General features: G+C 40.9%; 1 protein-coding gene across 1 annotated transcript in view; it reads left to right on the forward strand.

Moving 5' to 3' along the window:
• HECW1 (HECT, C2 and WW domain containing E3 ubiquitin protein ligase 1) overlaps nucleotides 1-21033 on the forward strand; it is a 592628-nt gene that overhangs the window by 213708 nt on the left and 357887 nt on the right. Inside the window, exon 4 of the mRNA XM_045827195.1 lies at nucleotides 20329-20404. Coding sequence (XP_045683151.1) covers nucleotides 20329-20404 — 76 coding nt within the window. The remainder of the gene's footprint in view (nucleotides 1-20328; nucleotides 20405-21033) is intronic.

Consider the following 21033-nt stretch of genomic DNA (forward strand, 5'->3'; position numbering starts at 1 on the left):
AAAATCTTACCACCTTTTTTAAAGCATCATCTGCACTCTTTGGCTTTCAAACTTCATATCAGCTGGGATTCTGTTGGCTGTTCACTCTGTTCTTCAGAAGATTGGCTAGGTGTCCTAGTTGGGTGCATGAACAAGTGGGCTCAGCTCCCACCTACAACACAGTCATCCTGTTCTCTTCGGTGTTTCTATTTACCACTTTTTTTTCTTGATAATTTCTGGTTAAAGTTTTGTCAGTCTTGTTTATTTAAAAAAAAACAGCTCTTGTTTCTGTTGTTTCTTTTTTTTAAAGAATTTATTTTCTTTATTTCCTCTCTTATCTTTATTATTTCTTTACTTCTGCTCACTTTGGGCTTTATTTGTTATTTTTTAGTTCTGTTTAGGGTAAAGTTATATTGTTTATTTTATATTTTTATTGTTTCTTGATGTAGACTTGTAGTACTATGAAATTTCCCTTGTAGTACTGCTTTTGTGTGTCCTATAGATTTTGGGTTGGGTTCTCAATTTAATTTGCTTCAAAATGTCTTTTGATTTCTTCTTTTTTTTATTGTTGTTCATGTACAGTTGTCTCCATTTTCCCCCACCCACCCTTAATTCTACCCCCCTTTGGCTCTGTACATGGGTCCTTTATTTTTTTATTTTTAAAATTTATCTTATTGATCATGCTATTGCAGTTATCCCATTTTTTTTCTCCTTGATATTCCCCTCAGCCCTGCACTCCCACCCCATCAGAATTCCTCCTGCTTAGTTCATGTCCACTGGTCATACATTTGAGTTATTTGGCTTATCCATTTCCTATACTATTCTTAACCTCCCCTTGTTTGTTTTATACATACCAATTATTCTCATTCCCTCTACCTTTTCTTCCATTCTCCCCCCACCTCCTCCCCACTGATAACTCTACATGTGATCATCATTTCTGTGAGTCTGCTTCAGTTCTAGTTGTTTCCTTAGTTTGTTTTTATGTTATTTTAGGTTCAATTGTTGATAGTTGTGAGTTTGTTGTCATTTTACTGCTCATACTTTTCTTAGATAAGAAAACTTTTTCTTAGATAAGTCCCTTTAACATCTCATATAATAAGAGTCTGGTGATGATGAACTCCTTTAAATGTACCTTATCTGGGAAGTACTTTATCTGCCCTTCCATTCTAAATGATAGCTTTACTCAATAAAGAATTCTTGGATATTGGTCCTTACCTCTCATGACTGAATACTTCTTTCTAGCCCCTTCTTGCTTGTAAGATTTTTTTGATAAATCATCTGATAGTCTTATGGGAACTCCTTTAGAGGTAACTGTCTCCTTTTCCTTGCTGCTTTTAAAATTCTCTTCCTATCTTTAATCTTGGGCAATATGATTATGATGTGCCTTGTAGTGCTTCCCTAGATCCAACTTCATTGAGACTCTCTGAACTTCCTAGAGTTCCTGGAAGTCTATTTTCATTGCCTGATTGAGGAAGTTCTCCTTCATTATTTTTCAAAATTTTTCAATTTCTTTCTCTTCCTTTTCTCCTTCTGGCACCTCTATGATTGGGATGTTGAAATGTTTAAAGTTATCCCAGAGGGTCCTAAGCATCTCTTCATTTTTTTTTTTTTAATTCTTGTTTCATCATTCTGTTCTGGTTGAATGTTTATTTCTTCCTTGTGCTCCACATCATTGATTTGAGTCCAATTTCCCTTCCCTTTGTAACCGGAAAAGACACCAGCATTTGGGCTGCCTGTCACTACCAAATCCAATGAGCAATGACAGTGATTGAATCTTTTATAGGTGCTTTATTCAGATGCCCAGCAATCCAAGAGATGGTGTGTTCATACCCTAACAAACCATCTTCCCCTTTCTTTCCTGGCCAGATCTTTTATAAGGGGGTTGGGGAAGACAAAAAAGAAGTCAGTGAGAGTCCTTGAAGTTTGCAGCTGCAGCACTTCTATCCTGGGCAATTAGCTATCTCCAAGTGGGAAGGGTAGTCGCCTGCTCTTCTCCATACCGATGTCTCCAGGTGGTAATCTCTAGCCAGAACCCCAGGAGGTCAGCCACTTTTTCTCAGGTGCCAGATGGGCCTTATCTGTAGTTTCTGAAACAAAGAGCTTAACATATGCATCACTTGCTAGATTTATGGCTATTTACCTTAAGCTAAAATTTTCCAAGTATTGAGTCCCCTATCACCTTCACCGTTGATTTCCTGTATATTTTCCTTTATTTCACTTTGCATAGTCTTCATTTCTTCCTCTGTTTTCTGAACATGCTCACCCATTTCAGTAAGCATCCTGATTACCAGTGTTTTGAACTTTGCATCTGATAGGTTGGCTATCTCTTCATTGATAAGTTCTATTTTTGGAGCTTTGATCTGTTCTTTCATTTGGGCCATATATCTTTTTTGTCATGGTGCATGTGTTACATTGTAAGGGGAAGAGCCTTAGTTATTTTCCAGGGCAGGGCAACCCAGGTCACTGCCTTCTGGCACCGTATGTGGTGGAGGGTTCTGAGAGTAAACGGTGCTCCTTTCTTGGTTCTGTGCTGGCTTTCAGTCACTTACCCCACTAACCACAAACAAATTGGGTCCCTCTGGTGTTGATTCCTGTGTGTGTGTGTGTGTGTGTGTGTGTGTGTGTATTCTCAGACCCTGTGGGTCTTTCCAAAGAACTCTCCTGTGAGGCTGGGAATTTCTCCTGCCACTGCAAGCCCCACAAGATTTACAGCCAGAGGTTTTGAGGCTTTATTTCCCTACACTGGAACCCTGGGTTGTGTGGTCTGTCTTGCTCCCCAATTTTTCTTTCCAGTTTATCCACACAAAAATTGGGACTGTCTGGTACACCAGCCAACCCCTCGACTGCCATGTTCTACAGCTGCTGCCTTGCAACACATCCTCTCTTCCCTGGCTGCCCATCTTTTTCCTTTCTACCAGTCTGAATGAAGGTTTCTTCTTTAACTCCTTAGTTGTCAGATTTCCATACAGTTCCATTTTCTGGTAGTTCTGGTTGTTTTTTGTTTTAAAATGTGTTGTCCTTCTTTTGGTTGTATGAGGTAGCAAAGTGTGTCCACTTGCACCTCCATGTTGGCCATAAGTCTGTCCATGGGTCCTTTATACATTCCTTGATGACCCTTTCCCTTCTTTTCCCTATTATCCTCTTTCCCCTTCCCCTTTTGTCACTGTCAGTTTGTTCTTTATTTCAATGTCACTGGTTCTATTTTCCTTGCTTCTTGTTTTGTTTATTAGGTTACAATTACAGGTAAAATCATATGACACTTGTCTCTCACCCCCTGGTTTATTTCACTTAGCATAATGTGGGATTATACCCTAGGAATCCTGAAACACCAATTCAAAATAACCTATACACCCCATGTTCATAGCAGCACAATTTACAATAGCCAAGTGTTGGATGCAATCTAAGTGCCTATCATTAAATAAGTGGATCAAAAAACAATGGTACATTTACACGATAAAATACTATGAAGCAGAAAGAAAGAAGGGAACTCCTACCCTTTGTCACAGCATGGATGCAACTGGTGAGCATTACTATTTCTTCTTTGATTTCTTTGTTAACTTACTCATTTTTTTATTAACATGTTATTTAGCCTGTGTCTTTGTGTGTTTCTCAGGTTTTTGTGATTTTTTTCTAATTTTATATCATTATGATCACAAAAGATACTAATCACGATTTCTATCTTCTTCTTCTTTTTAAAGATTTTATTTATTTATTTCTAGAACAAAGGGAAGGAGAAAGAGAGGGAGAGAACTATCAATGTATGGTTGCCTCTTGCATGCCCCCTACCAAAGACCTGGCCTGCAACCCAGGCATATGCCCTGACTGGGAATCGAACCCATGATGCTTTGGTTCACAGGCCCACATTCAATCCACTGAGCCACACCATCTAGGGCAATTTGTGTCTTCTTAAATTTATTCACATTTGTTTTATGTCTTAACATATTGTCTATCCTAGAAAATGTTCCATTTGCAATTGATGAAAATGTGTATTTCCTGCTTTGGTGTGAAATGCTCTGAAGATATATATTAAATCTATCTGATCTATTGTGCAGTAAAGGCATCCCTTCCCTTGTTGATTTTCTGTCTGGAATTTCTATTCATAGAAGTCAATGGGGTGTTAAAATCTTCTACTATGACTGCTTTACTGTCAGCCTTTCCCTTTATGTCCATCAATATTTCCTTTACATACTTACATGATCCTATGTTGGGTGCATAAATGATAAATGCATAAGAATTGTATCCTCTTATTAAGTTTTTATCTTTGTCAACATGTAGTGTTCTTTATCTCTTACTCTAACCTTTGTTTTAAATTCTATTTTATCTAGTATAAGTATTGCTATTCCATTATTTTCCTTTTTATTTGCATGAAATACCTTTTTCCATCCTTTTACTTTTAGCCAATGTGTGTCTTTTGTTCTGAGGTAGATCTGCTATAGACAGTAGATAAGTCTTATTTTCGTATCCATTCAGCTTTCCTATTTCTTTTGATTAGAAAATGTGAGCCTTTTATTTTTAAGGTGATTATTGATAGGTATGTAATTATTTTTATTTTATTTTAACTATGTTTTTTTCTTCTCCTCCTCCTTTTTCACTTTGCTTCTTCTTCTTCATATTTTTTCTCCTTTTTCAAGAAGGGCCTTTAGCAGTTCTTGTAATATGGGTTTTGTTTTAACAAACTCTTTTAGATTTGTCTTATCTGAGAAGCTCTTTATGGATCCTTCAATTTATTTTTATTTTATTTTATTATTTACACTATTATAGGTATCTCTATTTTCCACCCTTTGCTCACACCCCACCTTTTCCCCCTTTCATCTGGCCACTACCACACTTTTGTATGTGTCTATGCATTATGCATATATGTTCTTTAGCTATAGGAGACCATTCTTCATGGCGTGGACCCAGACAGGACCCATGACCACATATTGGTTCTCCTGTGGGGAATCAGGCCTGCATTGTACCTAGACTGCTATGAGACTTGCTTTTGCTAAAACTCCCTTACTCTGAATTGAGGCAGCAGATGTTTATTGTGTATCTTTAAAGTAACTTCCTAAAATCTATGCTATACCTTCCAAGGATAAGTGTAATCAGTTCAACCACTTTTCCCTTTGCACTTGCAAATATCCTTCTTCTGTGATGTGATTAGCAGCATCTTCTCCTTTGTTTTCTGTAAAAGGTAACTATCTAAAGCAAACCTCTGCATAGTAAATGAGGACCATCATGTAATGTGCCCAGAAAAGCAATAAAAGCTTATCAAGACAAGGGTCAAGGTGCTCTCCTCTTGAGAGAGTGGCCATTTCATCCCATTTCCTCTACAGGACTCAGTAGTCCATATAAATTTATCTTGTCTCATCCAGAATGCTGTGGACCCCACAAGCCAGGGTCTGCATCATTTAGCTAATTCCTTTAACTTCTTTCTTTCAGTTTACTCCTCTGACAAAAGTCAATCTCTTCCATGTATCTATGTGTCTGTTTTTATCTTTTCATCAGTTTATAAAGTTCATAAGATTCCACACATAAGTGAAATCATATGGTATTTGTCTTTCTGACAGCATGAATGGACCTAGAAATTAATATGCTAACTGAAATAACCCAGTTGGTTAAAGGCAAAAAACATATTTCTCCTTTAATTTTAAATGATAGCCTAGCTGGGTAAAGTAAAGTTGGTTGTACCTCCTTGCTTTTCATTACTTTAAATACTTCTTACCAACCCCTTCTTGCCTGAAATGTTTCTGTTGAGAAATCAGCTGACAGTCTAGGAGCTCCCTTATATGCAACTAACTGTCTTTCTCTTTCTATTTTTAAGATTCTCTCTTGTCTTTCACTTTTGCCATTTCATTTATAATCTGTCTTGGTGTGGCCTCTTTGAGTTCATCTTGTTTGTGACCCTCTGTTATTCCTGAACTTGTTTTTTTTCTTTTTTTTTCCCACCAAATGAGGAAAGTTTTCAATTATTATTTCTGCATATAGGGTCTTGATCCTTTGCTTTCTCTCTTCTACTTCTGGTACCTCTATGATGCAGATGTTATGTTTAATGTTGTCCCAAAGGTCCCTTAAACTACCCTCATTTTTATAATTTAAAAATAATTTTGTTGCCCTAATGTTTTTTATACCTTGTTTTAAATCCCTCATTCTATCCTCTGTTTCTCCTACCTACTATTTATTCTTTCCAGTGTATTGTTCATTTCAGATATTGTATTCCTCATTTCTGATTGGTCCTTTTTTATGGTTTTATGTCATTTTTATACCTTTGAGCACTTTTATAATCACAGTTTTGAACTCTATATCTAATACATTGCTTGCCACCATTTTATTTAGCTTTTTTCCTGGAGGTTCCCCTGGGTTGTTGTTGTTTTCCATTTGGATTATGTTTCTTTTTTTCCCCATTTTGGTTACCTCTTTGTGTTTGTCTCTATGTTTTAGCTAGACCTCCCATGACACCCAGTCTTTTGGGGGTGGCCTTATATAGATTGTGTTCTCTGGGTCTAGTGTTGCAGTTTCCATGATCAAGTGAGCTGGGTGCTCCAGGGATGTCTCTTGTGTAGGTTATGTAGGCCCTCCTATTGTAATTGAGTTTCAATTAATCTTGACCCATTAATGCATGGGATTGAACTGAAGTCTGGCTGTGAGGCTAAACCCTGACCACACAGCATGTGAGCTGCTGTGAAGGTACTGACCACACAAAGCCAAGTTTGCCTCTGCACTGTCTGATGTCTGTCAAGATCTTTTTTTTGGATATGCTGCTTATGAAGCTTAATGGATTCTGCTGTGTTGATGTCTGAAGTTAGTTATTGAGTGTGTTGGTTTTGGCCCTCTTTGGAGGGACTTTGGTACAGACCAATAACAGATGCTGCATGTGAGTGGCCCTTGGCAATCTTTGTGGGGCTACAAATAATCCACAGTTTGTGGCTGCCTCCGCTGGGACAGGGTCCATGTAGAAAGCACCAACCTGGGAATGCACCCAGGACAAAAAATGTCTCAAGTCACCTTGCCTCTGCCTACCTCTACCTGTCCCCTGTTTGTTAGGCTCACTCACTGAAAGAGCTTCTGGCAGTACTCAAGTTGCATTAGGTAGGTTCTCAGTGAATCTCAAAGTAAGGGTGAGTGGTGTTCATAAGACTAATGCAGGTCAAACTTGGTGCCAGTGCTGGGTGTGAGGCCACTCAGGGAATGTCCTGTGGTATACTAAGTCTAGCTCTCACCCACTAGATGCTTGCATACTTTTCTGTTGTTGTTGCTGCAGGGTGTCAGGGAGTCATCATCATGAAGCCAGTAGAATTTACCAGGCCATGTGAAGAGATGACTCTGCATTGCTTGAGTATGCAAGGGAAAAATGGCCCCTGTCCTAGATCAACACAACTCACTCTGTCCCAGATTCTGCAGAGAGGAGATGAAACTCAGCAGGGTGTGGTCACTGGGAATTGGGAAAATGAGCCTAGTGGATCTCCTGTGAGGGAGATATGCCAGTCATGCTTTGTAGAAAATGGGGAAGTGTAGCCCTTAACCCAGGGTTACAAAACTCAGTCTGTCTTGGGTTTTTCCTCACCACTGGCAGGGCAAAGCCACTAGAAGTCAGGTGGATAGGACTGCCAGAGTCTTGAGGGTGATTCTGCTGGAAGCCCAGAGAGTGAGTCTAGCAGATTTTTCCATGAGGGGAAGTCACAAATCCAGTTCATGAGAATGGGGGAATGTCCCCCACCCCCGAGACACATTACTTAGTCTGACTCAGATTTCTATCCAGACCTCTTTCCTGTTGGGAGAGTGAAGTCACAGTGAGCCAAGAGAGTTGGGATACCAGATCTCCCATGAAGGGGATGCATGAAAGTGGGGGCAATGACCCCACTCCAAAGACAAACAACTCAGTTACTGACACTCTCAGACTGTCTGAACTTCTACAACTTTGCCAAAGCAACTGACTCCTCAGCAAGGTGTAAACTGTGCATGGTGGAGCAAGAGTGAATCCTAAGTGTCAGGGCTATTGATTATTCCCAGTCTGATGCCTCATGAATTAGAGTGCTCCACCTAAGAAGGATGGCAGCTGTGGTAAGATAAAATGACTCAGCATATGATCCTGGTAACTATCTCTTCAACTCTCTCCCAAGAACCACAAATCCCAGACTCTCCTTATGCAACTCTAGTCTTCATTGCCCAATGTTAGTAGCTGCAAACACAGTTTTGAGCATTGATCCTTTAAGAGGGTTCCTGTGTCTCTAGCTGACTCCCATCTTTCCCTAGTGGGAAAAAACCTTACTGCTTTTCAAAGCCAAATGTTATATAGGTGTCTTCTCCTGACTCTGGTGCTCTGCACTGGGGAGCCAGGCTCAGGGTTGAGACCCCCCACTTCTCAGGGTGTTCCCCTTACAGGTGAGATATCTTTCCAAACCCTCAGCTACCACCTGTCAGAGTAGGATCAACCCTTTTCTTGTCTCTGCCCTTCCTACCACTCTTGATATTGCTTTTTCTGTAAATCCTCAGTTATAAGACTTCTGTTCCACTAGTATTCAACTGGTTATCTAGGATGATTGTGATTGGTTCTGTTATAATTTGGTTGTAGTTTCAGTTTTGTTCTGAGAAGAAGTGAGTGTACCTTCCACCTACTCCACTGTCATCTTGGATCCACCAGGTATAGGGTTTTATTTTGGAGTGATTAAACTGTTTAGGAACTAGATAGAAGTAGTGGTTGTGCGACATTGTGAAAGTGCTAAATACCACTGAATTATTCAATTTAAAATTGGTCAATCTGATGTTATGTAAATTTTATCTCATAAATTATTTTAAAATAAAACAACAAAAAAGCCCTGTGTGGGTATCTTGGTTGGAGCCTAGTCCCATGCACCAAAATGTTGTGGGTTCTTTTCCCAATCAGGGCACATATCTGGGTTGCAGGTTTAATTCCCAGTCAGAGCACATACAGAAGGCAACTGACCAATGTTTCTCTCCTACATCGATGTTTCCCTCTCTTTCTCTTCCTCTCTCTCTAAAATCAATAAACATATCCTCAGGTGAGGATTTAAAAAAAGCAGAAAAAAGTAAAAACATACATACATGCATACATAGCAGATAAATGATTGTACATTCAAAAACTTCTAACAGCTCCAGTTCATATACCATATCATGGAATATAAGATGCCACAGATTTGAAGACAAGTTATTGATTTTTGCACAACCAAGCTAGAAAAATCTTTCCAATTATAATTACAAGGCAAACTGATGGTTAGCCAAAGTTTGACTTCAGAGCAACAAAATGTGAAACTATGGGTGTCAGGACTGATAAAAGCAGTCATGGAGAGGCTTGGGAAAGTCTAGTGCTTCTCAAGAAGATGGTAATTTCTAAATTGTAGCTGCTTATTGCTGGATATTTTGATATTTTAAAAGTCTGAAACCAAAAAGTCAACAGTAGTTTTGTGTGCATTTGAACTTGCATGTGTATATAATTTCAAAAAGATGTTTTTTCTGTAATAAAAATGCTATATTAAAAAATCTCAAACCCAAGAGCTTAGTAACTCTTATGATTTTAAAAAATATGTTGGAAACTATTTTGGAAAAACTCAAAGACTCTATGCACCAAAGAAATCATGTCAGTGGGTCATGCAAGACCCTGCACCTTCACTTGTGCCTAGTGGTGTCTTGTAACAGATCTGACCCAGGTGAGAATGACAACCCCAGAGAGTGAAGTGATGGTCCCTTCATAAAATGAGGGACCAGCTGTGTGATATCAGACAAGAAAGTAATATCTGCAGAGATCTGATCTTTGTGCCTGATGGAAGACAGAGATCCAAATGCCACAAACAGGGGAAACAGTGGCCAAAGCATCAGTAGAACCTTCAGCTGCTTGGAAGTATTTATCAAGACAGTTTTGAGGGGTTGTGATAGAGACAAATATAAAGCATCTTTTTAAAATTTTGTTGATTATGCTATCACAGTCACCCCAAATTTTCACCTTTGCCTCCTCTGCCTGGCACCCTCCTTCCCTCCAGCAATCCCTACCTTAGTTCATGTCCATGGGAAATGTATAAAATTCTTTGGCTTCTCCATTTTCTATACTATTCTTAACATCCCCCTGTCTATTTTGTACCTACCAATTATGCTTCCTAATCCCTGTACCTTTTACCTCATTCTCCTTCTTCCTCCTCCCCACAGATAACCCTCCTTGTGATCTCTATTTCCATGATTCTGTTCCTATTCTAGCTGTTTGCTTAGTTTATTTTTGTTTGTGTTTTTGTGTAACCAGTTGTTGATAGTTGTGAATTTGTTGTCATTTTACTCTTCATAGTTTTGATCTTCTTCTTTCTCTTAAATAAGTCTCTTTAACATTTCATATAATAAGGGCTTGGTGATGATCAACTCCTGATGCAGACACCAGCCCACAGTGTCTGTGTCATTATGGATGAAATGAGACATTCACATGGACTACCCAGTCTGGTGGAAGAAAAGGGACAACATGGCTTTTCTCTCAAGGGAAGCAAAAGCCTCGGCCTCCACCATGACAGGCCTTCACTGGGTCTCTCAGCACATTACATGATGGTCCTCATTTACTATGCACAGGTTTGCTTTAGGTGGTTACCTTTTACAGAAAACAAAGGAGCCAATGCTGCTAATCACAGCACAGAAGAGGGGTATTTGCAAATGCAAAGGCAAAAGTGGTTGAACAGGTTACTCATCCTTGGACAGTTTAGCACGGATTTTAGGGAGTTACTTTGCAGTAAATGTCCTCAATTCAGGGTGAGGGCATGTTTTAGCAAGAACAAGACTCAAAGTGGCCTAGGTACATTGCAGGCCTGATTCCTCACAGGGGAACCTATCCGTGGGTGTGGGTCCTATGCATCTCCGAGTGTGAGCTGGGCCCACATAATGCAGAATGGTCTCCTACAAACTCTTTTAGCTTTTATCTTATCTCGGAAGCATTTTATATGCTCTTCCATTCTAAATGATAGCTTTACTGGATAGAGTAATCTTGGTTGTAAGTCCTTGCTTTACATCACTTACGTTACATTTAAGAGATAGGTGCTTGAGACTGGTGCTTCAGGTGTGGTCTTCCCAGGAGCAGCATCTTCAACTGAAATACGTTAGTAATGCAGACTCTTATGACTCTCAAGATATACAAAGTCAAACCTTTCAGAGAGTTAGGCCTACAGTCTGTGTTTTATAAAGCCCTTCAGGTAATTCTGATACATGTTACAGTTGGAGAACCTCTGTCCTAGAACAAACAAAATGATTCAGTTATTTGTCATAATTTGGTAGAATTTTTCATGTCCATACTTTCAGAACAGTCTGTACACACACACAGACACATACACACACACACACACAAGTATGTTAAAAAGAATAGCTAGGAAGTCTAAAATCATCAAGAAAAGTCAACTATTTGATTATTTCCAGCTAACATTCTCTTTTATACAGTGCTTCTTTATACATTCTCATGTGCTTTTTAATAAGCCAAACACCTACCATCTCAAACACAGCAGTCCTTTCCCCAAAAGATTTTCTCCTGATGCCAATATCTGAATTCTGTGTCACTAAAAGTAGTCCAGTAAAGAAAATCATTCCTAATTAACATGTTTTGTCTAACTTTCTCTAATAATTGCTAATTTCCCAGCCACTCTCCTTTTCCTTATTGTGCTTAGTAGAAGAGCCCTATAATTAGGAAGTTTGTGCCTTGCCTTAAAGGCTATAAGAAAAGCAGGAAAAGTGAGAACTCAGAAAACTGGCTAGTTAATAGCATCAGAAAGCAGAGAGGAGCAGACAGAATATAAACCAAATATAAGCAAAAGAGAGTGAGCAGCCAAGCTGGATCTGAAGAAATAACCACACAGGGTTAATAGATTCTAGGGTTGGGGAGTGTTCTGCAACTCATTTTGTCAGCTAGACCAGAAATTAATTCATCACAGGTAAGCTTTCAGAAGCCAGAAAATTGTTCTGAGCTCAGCTTTCACATTTTTAAACTGAAGGGAAATGAGTGATGCCCAATTTGCAAACTATTAAAATAGTGTATCTAGAACTGATCTGTGCTTGGCACACACTTAAAACTCATCCATGCTTGCCCTGGCTGGTGTGGCTCAGTAGATTGAGCACTGGCCTGGATTAGATCCCCAACTAGGGCACATGCCTAGGTTGCAGGCCAGGTGCCTGGTTTGGGGCAACCACACATTGATATTAAAAAAAAAAACACAAAAAACTCATCCATGCTGTTTTCTCTCTTTTACGAGTCAAGTCTTCCATCACAAGTATTCCTGGGGTTGGGGATATTGCCAATGATGCTGTTGACTATTAGAGTTTTATGTTTCGTTTTTTTTCTGAGCTTTGCACTTTGAATTTACAGGCTTTTCTGTTGGAGAACTTGGATTGAGCTGTCTACCCATCTGAGAGTCATTTTATGAGGATTCAATGAGTAAAGTGTACTCAAAAGTGCTCTGTAAACATTTATGGGTGTGTTTCTTTGTTTACTGTTTACTTGCTTGAACATTTCAGAGATTTGCAGAAGGAAATTGGCCCTTGGATTGATTTGATTTTTGTTTTTTATAAAGTAGCTTAGAGGCATATCAGATTACTTAATAGACATTATTTTGGATGCAAGATATTGAGCTTCGCAGGAACTGCTGATCTCTCATCTAAAATGTAATCCCATTTCCTGCTATTGACTGCTGATATATCATAGCTTGGATACTTTATTATTTATAATACAATGCTACTTTGTACCTGATTTTTAGATCCAGTGATCAATTATGGAATCTAAAACTCCATGGTTGGATTTTTGTTTATGAGAAAGAAATACATTGGCTGGCGTAGCTCAGTAGATTGAGTGTGGGCTGTGATGCAAAGCATCACAGGTTTGATTCCCAGTCAGGGCACATGCCTGGGTTGCAGACCACGGCCCCCAGCAACCACACATTGATGTTTCTCTCTCTCTCTTTCTCCCTCCCTTCCCTCTCTAAAAAAATAAATAAAATATTTTAAAAAAGAAAGAAATACAAATGAATATAGAAATAAATACTTTTTTATCTATAGGAAAATCAAAGTTACCTGGGTTAGGTAAATAGATAAACAATGAAGGCATGAATGTAAATTTCTGGTTTCATTGTGATTTAATTGCTCTATAACCAAATACAAACTTTGTCTGCAATTTTAGGGGAAATAAATCATTCTATAATTATTTGAAAATATTCATGAGTATATAAATGGAGTTGCCACATCAGAATTGAGCATAATGTCATCACACCATTGTAAGAAATGTCCTGTATGCTACAGAGAACTTCTCCAGCTTGTACCCAAGGAAGTAATCCCAGGTCTAGGACATTCAGAGAAGCAGCTCAGAATGGCCTTTCAAATGAAAGAGAGTTCTTTGAAAACTCCTGCTTTACCTTCAAAATGCATACATATTTCATGTTAAATTTAAATTTCTTTATATATTTTTAAATAAAAATTGATTGCCCCCAGCATACCCATCTGCCTCTGGAAATGACAATGTGCCTATATAAGAAGCCATGATGTCCTTGGAGAGTAGAAGATGGAGGATTGTATGTAATTCAGGAGCTCCAATCTAGGGAACTCCACTTTTGTTCATCATATTCCAAAAAAACTATCCAGAGGACTAGCAGATATGCACATGCCATTTATTACTCATTTTACAGAGGAGTCCACTGATAGTGGTAGATTGGGTGAAAAACCACACCTTGCCCCTAATTTAGGTGCTACTTACTGGATTAGTGAGGGTACAGCAACAGGGAGAGCTGTGGTAGCATGTAAAACTGCTACAGGTTTATGATTAACACAGGGGCCTTTTTTTCACTCCTTATGGCTGCTGGCCAGGTGGCCACCTGCACTCTGAGGTCATGGAGGAGCAATGTCTTAAGCTACCTCACACTCTACCTTGACATTTCCCCTGCACCTAACAATCTTAGTGTTAGTTCTTCCAGACAGGGAGTCCCTGGGATGTGAGAGCTTTGATTTACTGCAACCATTTGTGGTATATGCCACAAATACAGTATAGGCTATGCCCTAAGAGGAAGAAAAGGCAGCAGAGGCCAAAAAAAGTCAAGAATGCATGACACCACTGCTTCCCAAAGAATTCCACCAGGAGGTGGAGGTCCAAGTCCAATGCTCAGATGTATGTCATTTCATTAAGCAATGCAGCTAAGGCCTGAGACATGTTCTGGGAGTATCAGGGATGTATGCACAACATTCAGTATGCAGAATGGCACAGGTTCCTTCCTAGGCTACCATTAAAAGGCCTAAGACCATGTGGCTTTACAAAACAATTTTCCTCACTTGTGAGACCTCCTCAGATAGTAGAGATATAGCATTTCCAGTGTGGTTAAGAGAAAAAGCAGTATGATTTGCTAAAACTGTTATGGCAGTTTGCACAAGGACTGTTCCAGCAGGGGGTACAAATAGGCCAAATGGGTAAAAACACGAATCAGCTCATTTGACTTGGTAGCACTCAACCCAAGATGTAGGGTTTCACACAGGTACAATGCTCAGTCCTATTGCAGGGCCACCCATAAGATTCACAAGCTTAGAGGGCTCCCCATGGAATAAGATGGGCCTTCACTTGGATTGCAGCATTCTGTTTCTCCCTGTCACCCTCTGCCATCAGGATGGTGATAATCTGGCAGAGGTCTCTGGGGTCCATCCCATCATCTGGGCAGTTTCATTGGTGATTCCATTGCCGCATTCAATACGCAGTGGCATGGGTTGCCACAGCTCTACCAGTAGGGCTGTCAACCACCCCAATCCATCCGAAACTGCAGCACTAAGCCATCGTTTGGTCCAGTTTACCTGTTCCCAGACAAGCACAAACACTGAGGCATGAGTGTGACTGTAGAGGGAGTTGGAATTGTTCCACGCTCACAACAATCCCATTCAGTCGGGTTGGTGGGGTGGATTCACCAGGGGAGTCTGTGCAGAAGCCATGTTTGGGAACTCTGTGTAGACCCAACAGCCTGAGTGATTGTGCACAGCAGCCAGCATTCCTGCCTACTGGAGGTGTTGCTTCTGCAGAATCTAAGGGTGATAGAAAATATGCTTAAGTGGCACCAGGAGGGGAAAGTTCTACCCATCTGGTAACACATGTGTAATCATTTAGTTTTGAGTAAAAATGGAGACTACTATGGGGGCTTGCCCAGGTCAGGCATACCAAGGCTGGTCAAGTCCTGGGTGGGTTTAATCACAGACAGTTAAAGCTAAAGGGGGCATTCATAGTTTCCATAAGGACATGATAAATGTTCCCCAGAGGATGATGGAGTTACCTGGGTTCTAGCATTGAAAGACAAGCAGCACGATACTGGAAATTAATGGTTAAAGCATCAGGTCATGCGTCAGCCTTTCCTCCCAGGGAGCCACCAGGGAACACCAACGTGTAGCAACCTATTTCCCAGGGCCAGCACAGAGTAGACTTCCCCAAGGGTACATCTGAGGGTGCTGGCAACAGCACATTGTTCTGTTGGCTTATTCCATGTCCTATTGTTTCATTGGAGGTCTGAATCAGCAGCCTAATAGGGGCAGCCCAGGGTTGGGTGAGCAGGTTTACAGGGGAGGCTTGGCCCACTCTAGGTTGCTTGTTGAGTGCCTAGAGCACTTCAAGTAGGCATGTCAACCATCCCATAAAAGAGTGTTCATCAGTGATGATCAGCAAACTATTGTATTGTTCAACCAGTCCCACCCCTGTGGGTTTGAAAGGCAGATGAAATTGCCAGTCATTGTTCATCTGGCCAGCTATTTCTTGGTTATTTTCAATGACTTCAGGTGTGTTTTAAGTGGTATATAACTGTTGAAGATCTCAAGAGGCAGCCCATTAAGTGGCACACCTGCATGGACACCTGGAGGCCAGTTGTGTCCACACAGATCAGAGAAAATTTGGCCCCCTCAGAGCTGGGTAAAAGGCCAATGTAGTTGACCTGCCAGTGTGTGAGGGGAACATTTCCATATCAGAGACCTTTAGGTGCTTGGGAAGCCAGTGAGAGTACATTTCAGCACACATCAGACAGGATTGACAGGCAATGATGATATCAGCATAGCTCAGCAGCAGCCCCCAAGTTTGGTCCACTTCCCATAAAGTCCTTTTTTTTGTCCTTCATGTTTCAACTTAAGATGCAGCCAATCAACCATCTTCTGGGGCTTATTCTGGGCAGTGGATGTGCACTAAAGTGTCTGCTTCATTGTTCCTGGGAAACTTCAAGAGGGAGTGACCAGAGACATTATAACGTGTGATATCTCTCCACATTTCCTATCCCCGGAGGAGTTTTTTCATTATTGTCCACCATTGTTCCCACTGAAGCAGCCAAAGTGTTGACCTGCAGAAAACTGTCCAACTGTTTGTACAGATGGTTAAAAGCCCATGTTCTTGGGAAATGACAATCCAGATGGTACAGAGGTCAGCCCATTGGCTGCTGTGACTCAATCCATCTTCTGTCCAGATACTGACATTTTGTGGTTGGTAGGACATAGCTCTCCAGGATGCTGGTGGTCCTTTGAAGGAGGCATCTGTATACCAGGCATCCTTGGGGATTGGCTGATGGCTCACCTTAACTGGGGATCCCAATAGAGGTGACTTAGTAAGGGTTACCCCATGTTCAGCACAATATGTGACAGGTCCCAGCAGTTGTTGCAGTTCATGACTCAGGGATGCTGGAGAGCAAACTGTGTTGTAACAGATTGGTATTCCATTTGGAGATCGTGTATGTTTATGCTGAATTGTGTGACCTGCTGTCATGTTGTGTCTCCATCCTGCTATGGCATAGGAGGTCCAGACTATGACCATCTCAGGCCCCATTAGCTATTCAGTTGCCAAAAGAGCCTGATATATGGCATTGAGTTGTTCAGTGGGAGTCTACCTTGCTTCAGCCCCTTTCCATAGCTGGGACTAGAAACCTATTGGAACCTGGGGTCCTCATTAATATCTCAAGAATCCAAGGAACTCCTGCAATTACTATGGGGTTGCTGGGCAGGAAAATGCTCGGATTTTGTCCACCACCAATGAAAGCATGACTTTTGCCTTACCTGACCAGACAACCCCCAAGAATTTGGCAGAGAAACCTCGTCCCTGCAATTTGTTGTCCTTACTGTCCATCCTTGCTCCTGTAGATGAGGCACCAAGAGTGGGGTAGCCTTCTCTAAATCTGGATGAAAATCAGAGGTTAACATGGCATCATCAATATAATGAAATAGGTTTCTGGTTTCTGGATGGTGTCAGGCTACCAAGTCCTCTGCCACAAGCCATGGCACAATAGTGGGGCTGTGTAAATATCCATGCGATAAGATGGTGAATGTTTACTGCCAGCTCTTCCAAGTAAAGGTAAACTGTTCCTGGCAATCTGGACGGATATCAATAGAGAAAAAAGGCATTAGCATGATGTGGACCCTGGCTCGTGGGCCCGCCACATTGTGGATGAGGCACGAGAAATTCACACAGACTACTGAGTCCTGTGGAGGAAAAGGGATGGCATGGCTTCTCTCTCAAGAGGAGGAAAAACCTCAGCCCTTCCCTTGATAGGCCTTTATTGTTTTTTGGGGGCACATTGCATGATGGTCCCGATTTACTAGGCACAGGTTCGCTTTAGGTTACCTTTTACAGAAAACAAAGGAGATAATGCCTCTACTCACATCACAGAAAAAAAGATATTTGCAAATGCAACGGGAAAAGTGGTTGAACTGGTTACACTCCATACCGAGGAGGTTTAGTATAGACTTTAGGAAGTTACAGTAAACACTTGCTGCCTCAATTCAGGGTCAGGGAGTTTTATCAAAAGCAAATCTCAAAGCGGCCTAGGTATATTGCAGGCCTGATTTCCCATGGGAGAATCTATCCATAGACGTGGGTCCTGTTTGGACCCATGCCATGAAGAATGGTCTCATATATTAGCAAGGTCTAGAATAAAATGGTAAGTGCCTAACTCACGGCTCAAGATGTCTAGGAGGTCTGCAATGTTAGGCACTGCAGCATAAAGAGGGGCAATTGCTTTGTTCAACTCCCCATAGCTTACCACCACACTGTTAAATGTGGTGCCATCAGGTTTCTAAATGGCCCATACTTAAATGTTGAAGGGGCTGTGTGTGGAATGAATGATGCCTACTTTTGCTAGCTGCTGGATAGTTTTCCCAATTTTCTAGTGTCCCCAGGCAGCTTGTATTGCCTCGCTACCCATTAAGACAGGGAATTGTACAGGGGAATGTTTGGCATTCCCTCACAGAACTGCCTTGACTACCAGAACTCACAGACAAAATTTGCCTACGGCTGTCTGTACCTACAACCCCAAGAGGATGTCAACCTCTAAGATGTACTCGGGGATGGGGGAGATATAGACTGAATAAGGCTGTGGATTCAGACAGCCAATTGCCAGAGTTAAGGTGACCTTATGTACCCTGACAAATTGACCTCCATACCCACTGATGGTGAAGAGGGGTCCTGAAAATCATTCTGGGTTGCTGTAAATAAGGGTATACTTGACCTCTGTGTCCAAGAGAGCCACTGTCTGTTGCACATTGCAGGAGGACCAGTAAATAGCTATTTCCACGTGTGCCTTCTGGTCCCTGGAAGTCAAGTACTTCATCCACCAGGGCCCTTGGCTTTCCCCCTAGCCATACAAGCCACCCCATGGATCATCTTCTGGATGGACCTCTGGCCCCTTGTCCTGGTGTGAGCCTATGAAATCAGCCAAAAAAGGCAAGGAAAGCACCAAAGAAGTTACTCCCTTTCCTATTGGGCCCCCTAGGGAAAGGAAGTCCATTGCCTGAGGAAGAGGAAGTTGAACCTTCAGTTTTTCCTCAGGCAGGGGTTGACAATGTGTTGATGTGGTTGTAGCTGTTGCCATAGAACCCAAATAGGTTGCTTATGCATTTTTCCAGAGTCCTCCCCTGCAGTGGTCAAACCTATCCACCACTGTTTATGGGTTACTCACTGGTTTATCTTTCTCCTTAGTCTTGATTGTAAACCCATCAGGACTTTCCTCCTGGACTTCCCATACTCCCTTGCACTGTCTTGCCAATTCCACCTCCCCTAAATCTGCTATAGTTTAGGCTGTTCATTGGACTGGCTTGCCCACTAGAGTAGATAGAACAGGTAGTAAAGTTCCACAGTAGGTGGGAGTTGCAGTCTGGATGATATAATTGTGCATCCCAGCAGTGAATGAGACTGTGCCAGGTCCATGAACCTATCCACACAAATGGTCTGGCACATTTGCATTTCCCAGAGGAATGCTTGTAGCTTGTGCATGGAGGTTCAGCGCAGCTATGTCTCAAGGAGGTCTCCCTCATTGGGCTGGGCAGCTCAGCGGCCCACCTTAAACCAGGAGAACAAGGAGACATTTTCACTACATTGTATGGTCCCATGAATACACTGCCATAGTGAGGGTTGTGTGGTAATGGATGCCAATGGGGTCAGTTCATCTCCAGACAGCACAATGCCATTAGTGCCTATGTCCTAGAGGTGTAGTAGCCATCCTTGCAATTGATTCAGATCCTTTCTGTCTGAAATTTGCCAGATATGCAAGCTCAGCAGGGCAGTGACAGGAGGGCTGGATCCTGCCTGTCAGGCTTCTCCTGCTGTGTTTTCAGCATCTAGATAATGACTGGCTGAGCAGCAAGGCTCCCTCCATCTAATCTCTACCTCTTCATCTAGGTCTGTCTTGCTTTCTTCTGTAAGATCCCACTTATAGGGATTCCAGTCTGACTGGGCTATGAACATCCTCACTCTAGCCCTAGTAAACTTATACTCAGGAACACACACAAAGCAACAAGCTGGATCCTGTGGCTTCTTGCTGGTCTGCTCCAGCTGCCACCCTAAGGCTTCATTATAGTCAGCTTGAGTCAATCTCATATCCCTCGCCAACTTCAGCTCACCTTCTCACTGCCTTACTTTTACTTCAGCCGCCAGCTGTTTGGCAGTGCAATTGCACAACACATTTAATAGCAGCCAGCCCACTATTTACATCATAAGATACAACAGTTTAATATTATACTTTTCTAAATGAAAACACATTATAATTACAATAATAAACATCAATTGACATTCTACTCCCTTAAGTTCTGCTTTAATAAACACATTTTTTGCAAATTTGAATGTAAAATATCATTGTTTACATAAGAAGTTATAAAGGGCCTCTAATATTACAATAATTTTGTTTGTTGATTTTCATTTCTCTGGAAGGTATGCCTCATCCACACATTTCCCACTCTATTACTGGCAAAAGGTATTAGGTGCCAGAAGCTTGTTTTAATAAAAACATAGCCTAATGAAATCACAGTGCTGCTGTTCATAGACCCTAATTGGAAAAATAACCATAATAAAGCATGTTTGTGTTGGAGTATATGTATTTCAATGCTTGTTTTTCATGTCTCTCATTTTCCTTCTTCTTGCAGATTTTTAAAAGTGTTGGCTCTTATGAGACTGTTCAAGAACAAGGAAATCGGAGGCTGATCAGCTTTTCTCTCTCGGGTATGTTTTGGTTACCTGTAGTCTTGTGGAGAGGACAAGAATGTCAACCAACTGGCAGGAAACCCACTTCAATTTGACTCTTACCTAAAGTGACTCACCGTCTCTGTGCCTCAATTTCTCTATCTGAAAAACAATAACTAAAAATATCTGCTTTATTCCCCTTGACCTCATGAAGATATTGGAAGATTCAATAAGATAGATGCAAAAGCACTTTGAGATGTTGATAAGAGAAACTACTATTCCACTTATCTTTTGTTTCTAAGTAGCAGTAATTGAGGGTTTTTATATAGTGGAGATAAGGGAAAGCCTGAGTAGAGAAGCAGCTAACAGACCCTTTTTTTAAAAATAAAATATCTATTAAGCCCAACTGAGTTTCTCAAAAAAGTACATTCATGGAAAAACCAGTATAAGCCATGTAAAGTCTGTGATTTAGTTCATAGTATTTAGTTAATAGTTAATAGTAATTTAGTTAATTTTTTATTTTTAATTATGTAACGTAGTTCTGTAATATGTTAACAATGGGGAAACTGGGTAAAAGTATTGTACTATCTTTGCAACTGTTCTATAAATCTAAAATAATTTCAATATTAAAAGTGTAAAGAAAAAATGACTAACTTTGGCTAAAATGC

Source organism: Phyllostomus hastatus, unplaced genomic scaffold, assembly GCF_019186645.2.
Source record: "Phyllostomus hastatus isolate PE091 unplaced genomic scaffold, TTU_PhHast_1.1 phas_scaffold_78, whole genome shotgun sequence".
In the NCBI taxonomy this organism is placed as follows: Eukaryota; Metazoa; Chordata; class Mammalia; order Chiroptera; family Phyllostomidae; genus Phyllostomus; species Phyllostomus hastatus.